Here is a 15,062-nt window from a genome sequence, read left to right as displayed (position 1 = left end):
AAACCTCAAAGTATTAATTTGTCAACCAAGTATTCTTACTTTATCATAGCAATATTATAATACTGATACCTTGTATTTTATAATGTATTTTATCATCAGCCATTAATGCCAATTAATAATTATGAAGACTTTAATCATAAAAAGAAGGATATCAGGAGGTGGGTTTGCCTCAAACAACAGAAAACCCAACCAACAGTGGCTCAAACCCGTAGGGATTTGTCTCACATGTCATGAGTCCAGGTCAAAAGCTGCTACAGCAGCTCCGTGATGACATCAGGGACCTAGCTCTCTCTGTATATATATTGGCTTTTTATTTTCATGCTTTTCATGTATTGTCTACGTGATTTGTTGCAACAGATTGCCAACTGACTGATGCATCTCTGGTTCTTCTTTCCGGAAGGAAAAAAGAGGAGGAGGAAACAGTGGGCTAGCAGGCATCTTCTTCCCGCTCACTGACCAAGACTGTATGTTGCTTAACTACTCCCTGCTGCAAGGGAGCTGGAAAATCAATTCTTTTCTTTTATATTCTCCACATTAGATATAAGAAAGTGAGAAAGGAGTTAAAAATGGACTCTGAGCTAGCCAACCCACAGTATCAATCACAAAAAAATGTCCAAAGAACTTTAAGAGATATATAAACCCCCAAAGGGAGAAATTCTAAAGAACCCTACCACCTTACCAACAATACACTTCACAGATGATTTTCTCTCGCAACATAAAACTTGCAAACTTTATGAAAACTGTTTTAAAATGAAAATACCTTTTTAAAAATTAATTTTTATTGCAGTTTAGTTGAGTAACAATGTTGTGTTAGTTTCCAAAATGAAAATAACTAAAGAATGCTACTTGATATTCAGCCTTTCCTGACTAAAATAATGGTAAAAAAAATTATGTAAGTAAAACAAAAGTTACCTAAAGATTATTTTAGTTTTAACAGAAAAAATATAAAATATAAGCTCATCTTTAAAATTAAATTTTTAAATAATTAATGCTGTCACATATTTTTCTCATTAGCAGTATGAGGGTAGTGGAATTGAGTCTTGTGGCTTTAATCTGATTTCTCTGATTGCTAGAGAGGTTGAACATCTTTTTATACATTGATTGGCCACCCAGGTTTTCTCTTCTGTGAGTTGCCTATTTATATCTTTTGTCCCTTTTTTTGTTGAGTTTCTTATCTTTTTCTTATTGAGTTGTGGGAGTTCTTTGTACATTCTGGATATTAATTATTAGTGATTACCTGTGATGTAAATATCTTCTCTCAATCTGTTGCTTGTCTTCTCATTTGGTTTGATATATAAAAACATGAAAAAGTCTGTTTTTCATTTTAATGTACCCCCAAATAATCTAACCACATGGAGCCCTAACTACTGGACCACCAGGGAATTCCCTCAATAAAAATTTTTTTTAAAAAAAACTATATCAAATTAGTCACTGCTGGACTAAGCATGCAGCAAATAAAATTAAAAAGCCTTGACTTTAGTAAAAAATTATTACTCCTCTAAATTACTTATTCTCAAATTATTATTAATGCAAGAAACTTTGTTTCATATTTACAGCATTAACCAGAGGACATGAATCATAACATAGATAAGAATAAAATACCTTTATTACTAGACTAAAACCATCTTAATAAAATGAAAATTGAAATGTTCATCAATAATGCAAGTGTTCAAATGTGTAGTTACCTATATATATGTCATATATATAGGTACCTATACATATATACTATATATATATATCACATGTGAATAACTCCAAAATAATTAAATAAATTGCAATGACTTAAAAAACCTAAGATACCTACTGCTGTCTTTGTAGACTAATAAAATGCAGGCCATTATCTTCAAAAGTTCAGCAACAACCACGGCTGTAGATGACAGATAACGAGGCCCCTCCTCTTTTAAAGTCCTAGAATAACGCATCGTTAGAACCAGACTGGTAGTCTGAAAGACCAAAATTCCCAAGGAAAGGTATTTTAGGTTGGCTGACATTGTTTTATCTTCATTTGCCTGAAAAACAAAATACACAGGGCAAATAAATAGAAAATACAGAAATTATAAATATTTTAAAAACCAGTAAAAAAAAAAAAAAAAAAAACAGTAAGAGATGTCTGGTTCCAAACAAGATAAAGTGCATTCCATCCTATTCTTCCTGCTAATTACAACTATAAACCTTGGACCAAAGACAAAGCAACTACAAGGAGACTCTTGTAGAAAAGAGACTGGCTAGAGACTGCAGATCTTGAGTGATTAAAAAATCTTGAGATTTTTTGCCATTCATGTATCTCACCCTGGGTGTGACAGCAGTTTACAGCCTGGAACCACCAACAGGTGTAGGTCAACAACAAAAAAGCCGTAAGAAAAAACCCACTGTCTCCAACCAAAGGACTGGGAAGACAGCAGCCCCGAAGGAGGCAACCCTCCCAAATGGGTGCTGTATAATCTATGGGGCAGAGCCTTGCTGACCATCCCAACCCTGCAAAAATCACAACAGAGGTGGTAGCCCTCCCATCCCCCACCACGATGCAGCCAGCCACAAAGACTATGGGGGCAGAGCCCTGCCAACCATTCCTGCCCTACATAAGGTGAATGTCAGCGGAGACGCAGCACCATTCCTCCCTCTCCAGTGGCTGCCTACTAATATAGACGATTTAAGTAGGAACCAAGGTCTCATAACACTCAAAATGTCCAGGATACAATCCAAAATGAGTATACTCATCATTCCAAAAGACAGGAAAAAAAATCTCAACTAGGATGAATAAGGACAAATCAACAGACAACAACAACATATAGTTGATACAGATGTTGGAATTATCAGACAAGAATTTTAGAGAAGTTACTACAAAAATGCACCAACCAACAGGCAATTATAAACATCCTTTAAATAATTTTAGACTTACATAGTTGAAAAAAATAGAACAGGAGTTCTCATGTACCCTCCACCTGGCTTCCCCCAGTAATAAAACTAGCAAAGTTTCTGTATTTTTCCTAAAGCAATTTAATATTAACTCTAAGAGACTCACTTTAAATATGAAGATACAAATATGTTAAAAAGTAGAAGGATGGAAAATGATAAAAGCCATGAGGAAAATAACTATGAGAAAGTTGGAGGGGTTAGATTAATATCAGGCGAAACAGATTACATAAGAATTATTTTTAGAATTAAAGGACACTTTGTAATGATAAAAGAATCAACACATCAGGAAGATCTAACCATTATAAATGTATATGTGCTAATAACATAGCTTCAAAATACATAAAGCAAAAACTGACAGAACTAAAAAGAAAAACGGGTAAATCCAGTCAGAATGTGAGATTTTAACCCACCTTTCCCAGTAATTCATAGAATATACACACACACAAAACCCAGTAAGAATATAGAAGATTTGAACAACACTATCAACCACTATATGTAGACTTGGAGATGCTCCACTAAGATCCTCCTTCAAGGAAGGACTTAATGTAGTGTGCATGATCATTCAACTGCCTCTCCACCCCAGGTCACATCCTTTGCTTCAAATTCATCTAAAGATTCGATCTCAAACAAAATCTCTGAAGGACTTTTTTGGTAGAAATTGATATTGATTTTTAAATTTATAGGAAAATACAAAGGACCTAGACCAGCAAAACAATTTTGAAAAGGAAGAATAAAGTGGAAGGAGTTAAACTACTGAAATTCTAGACTTACTATAAAGCCCTAGTAATTAAGACTGATATTGACATAAGGACAGAAGAATAAGTCAATGGGATAGAATGAAGTCCAGAACAGGGACTTCCCTGGTGGTGCAGTGGTTATGAATCTGCCTGCCAATGCAGGGGACACGGGTTCGAGCCCTGGTCCGGGAAGATTCTACATGCCACGGAGCAACTACGCCTGTGCGCCACAAATACTGAGCCTGTGCTCTAGAGCCCATGTGCCACAACTACTGAGCCCACACGCCTAGAGACCGTGCTCCACAACAAAAGAAGCCACCGCAATGAGTAGCACCCACTCGCTGCAACTAGAGAAAGCCCACGCACAGCAACAAAGACCCAACACAGCCAAAAATAAATAAATTTATTTTTAAAAAAGCTAAAACTATAAATATTCAAGAAGAAAACATAGGAGAAAATCATAGCCAAATAAAAATAGGCCGAGATTTCTTAGGATACAAAAAGCACAAACCATAAAAGAAAAATATGGAAAAATTGGACATCATCAAAATTTAAATCTACTCTTCCAAAGACACTGTAAAAATAATGAAAGGCAAACCACATCATGGGAGAAAATATTCTCAACACAAAAATCTGACCATGGTCTTGTACCTAGAATGTATAAAGAACTCTTAAGACACAATGAGTAGAAGACAAACAACCCAAATTAAAATGGACAAAAGATTTCAATAGATATTTCACCAAAAAAAGATAAATGAATGGCTAATATGCACATGAAAAGATGTTCAACATCACAGTCATTAGAGAAATAGAAATTAAAGTCACAATGAGATAACATTATACACCTATTAGAATAGCTGAAATCTTAAAAATTGATGCTACCAAGTGTTGAAGAGGATTTAGAGCAAATAGAACTCTCAACTTTGCTAGTGGGAATGTAAAATGCCACAACCACTTTATCAACCAACTATCTCATTTTTATAAATCTGCATTAGCAGAAGAATCCTAGTGTGAAATAAAATTATAGCATTTTAGAAGTAGAAGATGCTTTAGAAATCATCTAGTACAATATCTTCATTTTAAAATAGAGAAAATAGTGAACAGAGAAGTTAGATGACTTGTTCAAGGTCTTATAATTATTAATTGAAAATAACAGTTATAAAGTTAAATATCAAGTTCTGCAGATCCCATTACAAGCTACTGTAGAATTTCAAAAGACTTCCCGGTGGCCTTTATCTCTGTTTAAAAGGAGGACAAGTTGCCAGCAATCTGCATTTGGCACATGCATCTGATTTTCCTGGAAAATGTCAAACAATTATTTCAAACCTGTTCAAGAAAGTCTTTTGTTTATTCTGTACAACTAAGACCATAATGTATGTGTTATAACAGCAATACTCTGATTTCTTTTCAAATGAAAATTTAAAGGTCACATTCTAAGCCAGGATACACTATTTGTACAATTTTGCTTTTCCATTGCCAAGTACATACAACATCAATATAAACATTCACTGTGATAATACAGTTCGTAATATTTTTAGTCTCTCACAATGTTTTGTTTTGTTTTTCTAAGTCTGTGAGATAATAGAAAAACATATATATTGGTCTCTGGTGCTGGCTCCTGACATAGGCCTCCTGAAACACTTGTAATTTCCTAAGTGATAAGAGCACTAGGAGCATCTTTTGTTCTAATATTTGGTCTTTGACCCCAGTTCCTGACACAGGGCTCCTGAAACCCTTGTAATTTTCTGGGTGATAGATGTGTCTTTTGTTCTAGTGAGGCAAATTTGGGCAGGCTTCTCGATGGCTTCTGAAGAGAGCTGCTCACCAGAAAGAACAAGCCATGATTAGAAGCTTGGAATTTTCAGCCCCATCCCCCAAGCTCCCCTACTCCGCATATCTTGAGAAGGCAAAAGGGCTGAAAATGGAGTTAATGATCCATTTTGCCTACATGATGAAGCCTCCATAAAATCACAATACTATAGGTTCAGAGGGCCTCCAAGTTGGTGAACACATCCACACAGGGAAGGTGAGGCACCCCAATTCCATGGGGACAGAAGTTCCTGTGCTGGGGACCTTCCCAGACCTTGCCCAGACCTATGTATTTCTTCATCTGACTGTTCATCTATATCCTTTATCATATCCTTTAATAAACTGGTAAACATAAGTGTTTCCCTGAGTTCTGTGAGCCACTATAGCAATTTAATCAAACATGAGGAGAAGGTCGTGAGAACCTCTGATTTGTAGCCAAGTCCAAGTCAGACAGAAGTTGTGCATAACCTGAGGACCTACTACCTGTGATTGGCATATGAAGTGGGGTGGGAGCAGTCTTGTGGGACTGAGCCCTTAACGTGTGGGATCTGATACCATCTCCAGACAGACAGTGTGAGAATTGAAGTAGGACATCCAGCTGGTGTTGCAGAGAATTGCTTGGTGTGGGGAAAAACCTCACATACATGTGATGACCAGAAGTGTCAGAAGTGAAGTATTCTGTATGAGGAATAGAGGAGACACACCGGAGGAAAGAACGGCGTTGCTTTTCTAATATGAAGTCGAGAAGTAAAATACATGCAAACACATGCTCATTTGCACTAGATCACGTGTAAAGAATTACAATTTAATTTACAATTCTGCCTAAGGGAAGAAAAAACTCAAAATGAAAAAATTCAAAATACTAGCATTTCTAAGATATACAAATACTTAGTTTGGTTGGAGTACAATATAGGTAAAAGTTAGTACTTTCACTTAATACAATATAGGTAAAAGTTAGTACTTTCACTTAATACAACCCCTAAATGCAAAGTAAATACATAAACACGAAATAGACCAAAAAAAGATTATGTTCCACCTCTATAATTTACAAGAGTAACACTGTTTCTTCACTGTAAAGTCTATAATATTTTCTCATTATAACTGAAAACAATCTTTTACCAATTTCATGTTTAAGATTTAATTTCAGTCTCCTACCTTTTTTTTCTCTTACCGCCAAATTCCCCTTCTTTTATCCTTTCAGGTGTTGCCAATCTTCTGGTTTCCAGATTATTCTTTGTTTCATAAAAATTTCCTATCCAAGAAACTTTTATATCAATAATAAGAAACTGTTAGGTTCTTTCACAAATGGAGCCTCATTCAGTTTACTTTCAAAAACGTCATGAACCAGTCCACAAATTACTACCCATGTTCCATTAAAGACCCCGATTACTAAGCTCCGTAAACCCACTTGGAGTTCAGTGAGGCTCTCAGATTTATAGCAATGTCAAAGAGACAGGATGCTTAGATGCTCCACTTCTACCTTAACAGCTAAGACCTGAAAAATGTATTCTTCCTGGTCACTAGAGTAAATGGCACTATTTCATTCGGATTGCTTTCCTTTGTTTTCGTTTGTTCTGGATTTTCTAAAAAAGCATTTATTATTTTATTTACTTTAAAAAGTAGCATATTATTAGTGAGAAAAAATTAATAAACAAAAATTATATTAATAAGTAAAAATTTGAACCATAATCTCACCACTCAAAGACATCTAATAATATTTTGATATAGATTGTCAATTTTTATTAAGTTTTTTGGAAATCTCTAAACTCAAGAACATTAGCAGCAAAGGTAAAATAAAATACCTAGACCATTTCATAGTCCCACTGAAAGGATTTCAACAACTTTTGGGGATTCTTAGTTATATAGAAACTAGTCTTGTAATCACAAAGTTCCAAATTCTCCTAAAAAATAATAGATCTTTCTTGAGGGAAAAAAATGGATTTTAAAAATACAATAAAGTACCAAGAATATAACAAACATCCATGATTCTACCACCCAGAACTAACAATTGTCAATCTTGTCACATTTGCTTATCTTTCCTTTTTTAAAGGAATAAAACACAACAGTTAAAGTCCCCTTTAAGACAAATTCTAAGTCCTATTCCTTTTCCCCTCCCCTATTATCATACATTTGGAGTATGTATTTCAGTGCACTTTTAAAATTTTATATACCTATATAGAAATATCCGTAAGCCTAAATATTTTAATATACATACATGGTATCAAACTGTATACATTATTCAGCATCTTCCTTACTTTATTCAGCATTGTTTTGCCATCTACATTGATATACAGACCTAGTTCATTGCTTTTAATAACTCTATGTTGTTCCAACAAATAAGCAGACCTTCTATTTACCCATTCTCCTACTGATAAACATTTAAGATCCTTTCTTTTCCTTTTAAAGATTTATTTAAAAGTTTTCTTAAAAATTTTCAACAAGTAGCTACTAAATGTTATATAAGCTACAAATATTTCAAGCCATTTTGCTAAAATTTAATATTGTATATGATTTCTCAGGTCTCTTCCAATTCTAATACACACACAATTTTATTAAAGTAATTTCAATTTTTTCATCTAAAAGTGTCTCAATTTTTAAGTTGTAAACTTTGAGTATACATATAGTAATACATAACATATTTGATCATTAACTATTGTAAAATTATTAGTGTATAATTATTGCATAATAATACGGTATAGTTATAATTTTTGTGTACGTGTGTGTATACTATAATCATACTTATTCGATACAGTCACACTGCTAGTACTTCTAAAAGTCCTTTGCACAGGAATATTTCAGGATTTGGTTAGTCACTATAAAAGATCTTGTACTTGCTTTCCAATCATTATTTTTCTCCTGAATTGTTAAGATAAGTTTGATATTTACAAAGTTGAATTTTATTATTTTTAAATGCCATCTCACCTCTTGAAAGAAAAATGTACAACAAAAACTTCATTCATCTAATAAGCTCCATTCATTTGGATTTGATGATGACTTGGTTAGAATTGTGTGCAAAAAATATTAGTAAGCTTATTAAGGTTCAAAAAATTTCTCAGTAATTATTTATTACTCTTAAGGGGGAAAAAAAGGTTTTTCAAACATGCTAGAAGGTATAATTTAAGTACATTTTATATGCTAATTATATATCCCTCATTTCCATTAAAGTCGCTCCCTAAGATCCCTGCCTTTACAATGCTTTGTCAGCCAATTCTGAGATACTTTACAGGTCTTAAACATTTAAAAAATATATATTACACAAAGTATATATATCATTAATGCACACTACTACTACTTCTACCCTTATATTAATCAGGGTTAGTGAGAAATTAGTTGTTTATACCATCATTATTGCACTAGATATGCACTAACTAAGTTCTGAAATATTCAAAACACTATATACTAATAATTTCTATTTATCTTTTCAAACAGAGACAGGTACTTGTAGGTAAACCTGAAAATCAGTCTGGCTACATTATATCCAATAGGTTACATGTATAATCTTTAGGTCTGTGTATGAAGCCCATTATTCTACTGAGACAATAATATCTGTATTTTGCTGTTATGTCTTCAGCCACTAAAAGTTCCACAAAACTAAATCTTTAGTCAATGTCTTTAAATTGTAATAACATTTATATAGAGAGATTGGCTCAAGATGGTGGAGTAGAAGGCCATGTGCTCACCTCCTCCTGCGAGAGCACCGAAACTAACTGCTGAACAACCATCAACAGGAAGACACTGGAACCCACCAAAAAAGATACCTCACATCCAAAGACAAAGGAGAAGCTGCAGTGAGATGGTAGGAGGGGTGCAATCACAATAAAATCAAATCCCATACCCGCCGGGTGGGCGACCCACAAACTGGAGAACAAGCATACCACAGAAGTTCTCCCACTGGAGCAAAAGTTTTGAGGCCCGCTTCAGGCTTCCCAGCCTGAGGGTCTGGCAACAGGAGTAGGAATCCCCAGAGACTCTGACTGTAAAGGCCAGCAGGATTTCATTGCAGGACTTACGCAGGACTCGGGGAAACAGAGACACCACTGTTGGAGGGCACACACAAACTCATGTGTGCACCAGGACCCAGGGAAAAGGAGGAGTGACCCCATAGGAGACTGAACCAAATCTACCTGCTAGTGTTGGAGGGTCTCCTGCAGAGGCAGCAGGCAGCTGAGGCTCACCGTGGGGACAAGGGCACTGGCAGCAGCAGTTCTGGGAAATATTCATTGGCATGAGCCCTCCCAGAGAGCACCATTAGCCCTGCCATACAGCCTGTAGGCTCCAGTGCTGGGTTGCCTCAGGCCAAACAACTAACAGGGAGGGAACATGGCCTCACCCATCAGCAGACAAGTGGATTAAAGTTTCACTGAGCATGGCCCTGCCCACCAGAGCAAGACCCAGTCCCTCTTAGATAGCCTCACCCACCAGAGAGCAGACAGCAGAAGCAAGAAGAACTACAATCGTGCAGCCTGCAGAATGAAAACCACAATCACAGAAAGTCAGACAAAATGAAAAGGCAGAAGATTATGTCCCAGATGAAGGAACAAGATAAAACCCCAGAAAAACGACTCCATGAAATGGAGTTAGGCAACCTTCCAGAAAAAGTATACAGAATAATGATAGTGAAGATGATCCAGGATCTGGGAAAAAGAATGGAGGCAAAGATTGAGTAGATGCAAGAAATGTTTAACGAAGACTTAGAAGAACTAAAGAACAAACAAACAGAGATGAACAATACAATAACTGAAATGAAAAATACACTAGAAGGAATCAATAGCAGAATAACTGAGGTAGAAGAATGGATAAGTGACCTGGAAGACAGAATGGTGGAAATCACTGCCACGGAACAGAATAAAGAAAAAAGAATGAAAAGAAATGAAGACAGCCTAAGAGACCTCTGGGGCAACATTAAACACACCAACATTCACATTATAGGGGTCCCAGACCGAGAAGCCAGAGAGAAAGGACCTGAGAAAATATTTGAAGAGATAATAGCTGAAAACCTCCCTAACATGGGAAAGGAAACAGTCAACCAACTCCAGGAAGCACGGAGTCCCAGGCAGGATAAACCCAAGGAGAAACAAACACACAGAGACACACAGTAATCAAATTTACAAAAATTAAAGACAAAAAACATATTAAAAGCAATAAGGGAAAAATGACAAATAACATGTAAGGGAACTCCCATAAGGTTATCAGCTGATTTCTCAGCAGAGACCCTGCAAGCCAGAAGGGAGTGGCATGATATATTTAAAGTGATGAAAGGGAAGAACCTACAACCAAGAATAATCCACTCAGCAAGGCTCTCATTCAGATTTGACAGAGAAATCAAAAGCTTTACAGACAAGCAAAAGCTAAGAGAATTCAGCATCACCAGACCAGCTTTGCAACAAATGCTAAAGGAACTCCTTTAGGCAGGATAGAGACTAGCAACTTAAAAAAAAAAAATTTATACAGATTTTTAAAGACTACTAAGTACCTAAGTAATTCTGCAAATCAATTTTCCTTCTATTATAAAAACAAAAGGTTAAATTTCTAACTTAAGGTTTTTAGAGTGAGCTATATTTACATTTTCTAAACATTAGTTCTGAAATATACTCCCTAAGTATAATATTATAATCTATTTTAGGTTAATGACACAATAGAGTACATATGAAAACACATTTTAAAGTGCTATGCAAATATAAATTCACATTACACTAGTCAGAAACAGCTATTGGTATAAAAACAAACCTTTTAAAGTTTTTCCAAGTAAATGAACAGAAAAAGTAATGCTGACCTCAGCTGCAATTTTTTGTTCATTATCTTCCATGATGCCAAAACTTTAAAACTGCAACCTATAACCGTGTACTAAATAATGACAAAATTCATCACAACTGGCTTTACTTCTGACACTGGCATTTATATATCTTCCTGCCAAACTATCTCAGAAGTAGAGACAGTATTCTCCAAAAGTAACAACAATATGTTGTACTTGAAGTCCATAATAATCCTGTGGAAAACCCAAAATCTTATTTATAAAAGCGAAAGAAATATGAATTAAAGGTACTTTACATTATTGACATAGTCAATTTTGTTTCTACGATAAAAATAATAAGCTCCACTAAGTTAGTGAACTTAAGTTCACTCTTAAGTGCTTAAGAAAAGCAAAATCCTGCTCGACAACACTTAACAACTGACTCTTTACATTCTATGGCTCCTATTACATTCTAAGTTAAACAACTTTTCATTGTTTCTCCTTCCTTTTCTTCCTCAAGGTATCAGGTATCTGTTTACATAAGACAATATCACTTGTATGTAAGTTAGAGTACTGTGTCAATTTTTAACTTGTTCTTCTACAGACTGCAGAGTTTCCACTCCTACATTCAGATAAAATCAATAGTACTCAAATATTTCTTCAACTTAACAAACATAAAACCTATCTGCATTCTAATTTTTAGATTATAAATTGTTCAATATTATTGTACTCTTTTTTTTTTTTTTTTTTGCAGTACGCGGGCCTCTCACTGCTGTGGCCTCTCCCGTTGCGGAGCACAGGCTCCGGACGCGCAGGCTCAGCGGCCATGGCTCACGGGCCCAGCCGCTCCGCAGCATGTGGGATCTTCCCGGACCGGGGCACGAACCCGTGTCCCCTGCATTGGCAGGCGGACTCTCAACCACTGCGCCACCAGGGAAGCCCTATTATTGTACTCTTTACATAATGTCAGTGACTGGGAAAACATAAAGACCTAATAAATCTAGCCCTAAGATCCCCTTCTAATGTGAGGTGCCATGTAAAAACGTACTCCTTTCTCACCCTCTCATTTCCCCATCCCTGTGCCATTCTGCTCTACCACTTTCTGCTATGGTCACTTCCCACCACTTACAGCTAAAGGCTGATGTTAAAGGTATTCTACAAAGAACAGAGACTACTGTACAATCCGGGTAGGATCTGTAGGGTAGCAAAACTTGTCATGCCAAAATATCTCTTTGGCATGTGGGTTATTTCAAGCTGGAAACAGTGAAGGCCCTAAAGACTCAGCAAGATCTTTGACCTTTCCCCTAACTGATAAAAAAAAGAAAAAAAAATTAGATAGAGGGCCTGTTCCCACAGTATCACCAGAGATATCTGCAAAGAATTAAGAACATGGGCTATGTGTGGTGGAGGGAAACTCTAGGCAGAGCCTAGAGATCAGAGTCCACTCTGTGTCCCACTGTCTCTGCATGGCCCAGCAAATATTTATCAAACTTTTGCTTTTACATCTCCATGTCAATTGCTTTCCTCCCCTTTGAAGCCTCAAACCACTACCCCCAACATCCTCTCTTGTCTTTAGCTGCAGATGGTATGTAAGGTGAGGGTTTCAGCCATTTTGACAAGTTACTCAGTTTTCCTGGGTCTCTCCCATGTGTCCGTGTTATTAAACTTTTGTGTGATTTTTCTCCTCAATCTGTCTCATGTCAATTTAATTCTTAGACGGGCCAGAAGAACCTAGAAGAGTAGAGGAAAAATTCCTCCTCCATGACAGGTCCACAGGCACTAACCATTAGTAAGGTTTCAAGATTCAGGAGATGCGGTCAGAAGTAGAAAATAAAGGTATTACACAATTCACCATCAATATTTAAATACTAACTATGGTCAGGAACTATGATGAGCACTGATACACAATGATGAACAAAACAAATATAATCTGTTTCTTCATAGAGCTTATCCTCTAGCATGGAAGACACATATTATTCAAATAATTTAAGAAACAGTATAAGGGTGTAAACTGCTATGACATGGTGTATAACAGGAAAATATAGGGAAATTATGATCCTTGTATTATTATGGTCCTTGTATTATTACTGTATCAACTTGGTTAAACTCAAACACATTTCCGCAAATCCCCTTCTCTATATGGTGCCAGGTCAGTATTGGCTAAACACAAAACCTGCACAAGATCTGGAAGGCAGAAGTGAAGCAACAGCCATTACTCCAGACGATTCTCAGTTAAATGTGGTGAAACAGAAGCAAAGGTGCCGGCAGATTCCAGTTATCCTCCCTTCCCTGCTTTAGGTCAACTCTTCCCAACTGCTGATAACCCTACTGAGCAACAGGTCCTAATCCTTAAAACCTGTAAATGTTACCTTATTTGGAAAAGGGAATTTTGCAGATGAAATTAAGTTAAGGATCTTGAGATGGGAAAATTATTCTGCATTAGCTAAGTGAGGCCTAAACGCCAACGTAAGTGTCCTCATAAGAGACAGAAGAGGAAAATACAGATACTCAAGAGAAGAAGGCAATGTAAAGATGGAGCAAAAAGAGATTTGAAGATGCTGGGCTTGAAGACTGGAGTGATGCACCCACAAACCGAGGAATGTTGGCAGCCACCAAAGCTGGATGAAAAAGGGAACAGATTCTCTCCTAGAGCCTCCAAAGGGCGCATAGGTCCCTCTGACACTTTGCTATCAGCCCAATGATACTGATTTCTGATTTTGGATCTGATTGGAGCCATGGACAGCTACAAATTTTTAAGAGTTTTGGATACTACCCTAAATAACTTTAAATTTATTCTGGATTCAATAGAGAGTCACCGAGTATTTCTGAGGGAAAAGAATACACAAGACCTCTGGCTTTAAAAAGCAGTATGGGGGGGCAGTTATTGGAAGGAAGACAGGCTGAGGGCAGCAAGTCTAGCCACTGCTATAGCATAAGTAAGAAGAGGAAAGAGAAGCCACGTTAAGCACAGGAATGAAAAGGGGAAGAAGCAAATTGAGATGCTGAAAAAGTAGAATCAATACTTGGGAGGAAAGTTAGGACCAGAAATATAAATTTAGAAGTCATGCCTTTAAAGGAAACAACCTGAGTTTACCAGTGAAAATGAGTAAGCGCACGAAGTGAGAAACTGTACCAAAATTTCATCTTTAACTACCAAAGTTGAGTGTTGATCGAAAACAAAAAACTTAACTCTGGTTCCATTTTCAAATACTACATGTAATAGAACATAATAAAAGATTCAGTCTTCTACCATAAAGTAATGACACGTGTTTTACTAAGCAAGGCCCAGTACTACATTTAATATTATTATCCTTTAATTCATTTGAACCAGCGTTCCCCGGAGTTTAGTTGGTTTAAATAAATGTTAATTAAAATGCTCCCTTCCTAAACACTCAGAACCCTCTCCCAACACACACACCTGTTCTGATAGGAATCCCACCTGGCCTCAGACAGCCCTTGCCTATGTATTAGCCTTACCAAGGACTGCTTTTCCATTTTTTAAAGTCCCTGCGGCTTCTTCAGCGCAGCGTCCCCGTCTAGTGGCTCGGTACCTGCCACAGGGCCACACACCGAGCAGGAGCTCCGGGACAGTTCGCTGACGGAATGACCGCCAGCCTGGCCCTCCGGCCGCGGCTCCCCACGCCCCAGCCTCTAAGGCAAACACTGTGGTTTTCATTCACTTGACACACCCCTTTCCCCGGGCCCTTTTTTCCTCTTCCACCCAGCACATTCCTCATATATTCCCTCGGACTTAACAACGTGTCACTTCATCCACTCCCACCCCTACTTAGCTAGTACTTAAAGTCTATCCACACCGTCCCCTTCACTCAGACGGATTTCACATCACTGCCCTGGCCGGAGCCCCGGTC

The 15,062-nt window shown here is 36.9% G+C and overlaps 1 protein-coding gene and 1 long non-coding RNA gene across 2 annotated transcripts in view; one reads left to right on the top strand and one right to left on the bottom strand.

Annotated features, from left to right (window-relative positions):
* Window positions 1-1,581, top strand: part of LOC112403693 (uncharacterized) — a 30,439-nt gene extending 28,858 nt beyond the window's left edge. Inside the window, exon 4 of the long non-coding RNA XR_003003957.1 lies at window positions 358-1,581. This is a non-coding gene — a long non-coding RNA (uncharacterized LOC112403693). The remainder of the gene's footprint in view (window positions 1-357) is intronic.
* The window catches only part of SLC35A3 (solute carrier family 35 member A3), a 40,441-nt gene that overhangs the window by 19,287 nt on the left and 6,092 nt on the right, over window positions 1-15,062 (bottom strand). The window contains 1 exon segment of the mRNA XM_024751294.1: window positions 1,805-2,020. Within this exon segment, the coding sequence (XP_024607062.1) occupies window positions 1,805-2,020 (216 nt within the window).

The sequence above is a fragment of the Neophocaena asiaeorientalis genome, unplaced genomic scaffold (assembly GCF_003031525.2).
Source record: "Neophocaena asiaeorientalis asiaeorientalis breed wild unplaced genomic scaffold, Neophocaena_asiaeorientalis_V1.1 scaffold147, whole genome shotgun sequence".
Lineage (NCBI taxonomy): Eukaryota > Metazoa > Chordata > Mammalia > Artiodactyla > Phocoenidae > Neophocaena > Neophocaena asiaeorientalis.
This window is presented reverse-complemented; position numbering and strand designations above follow the sequence as displayed.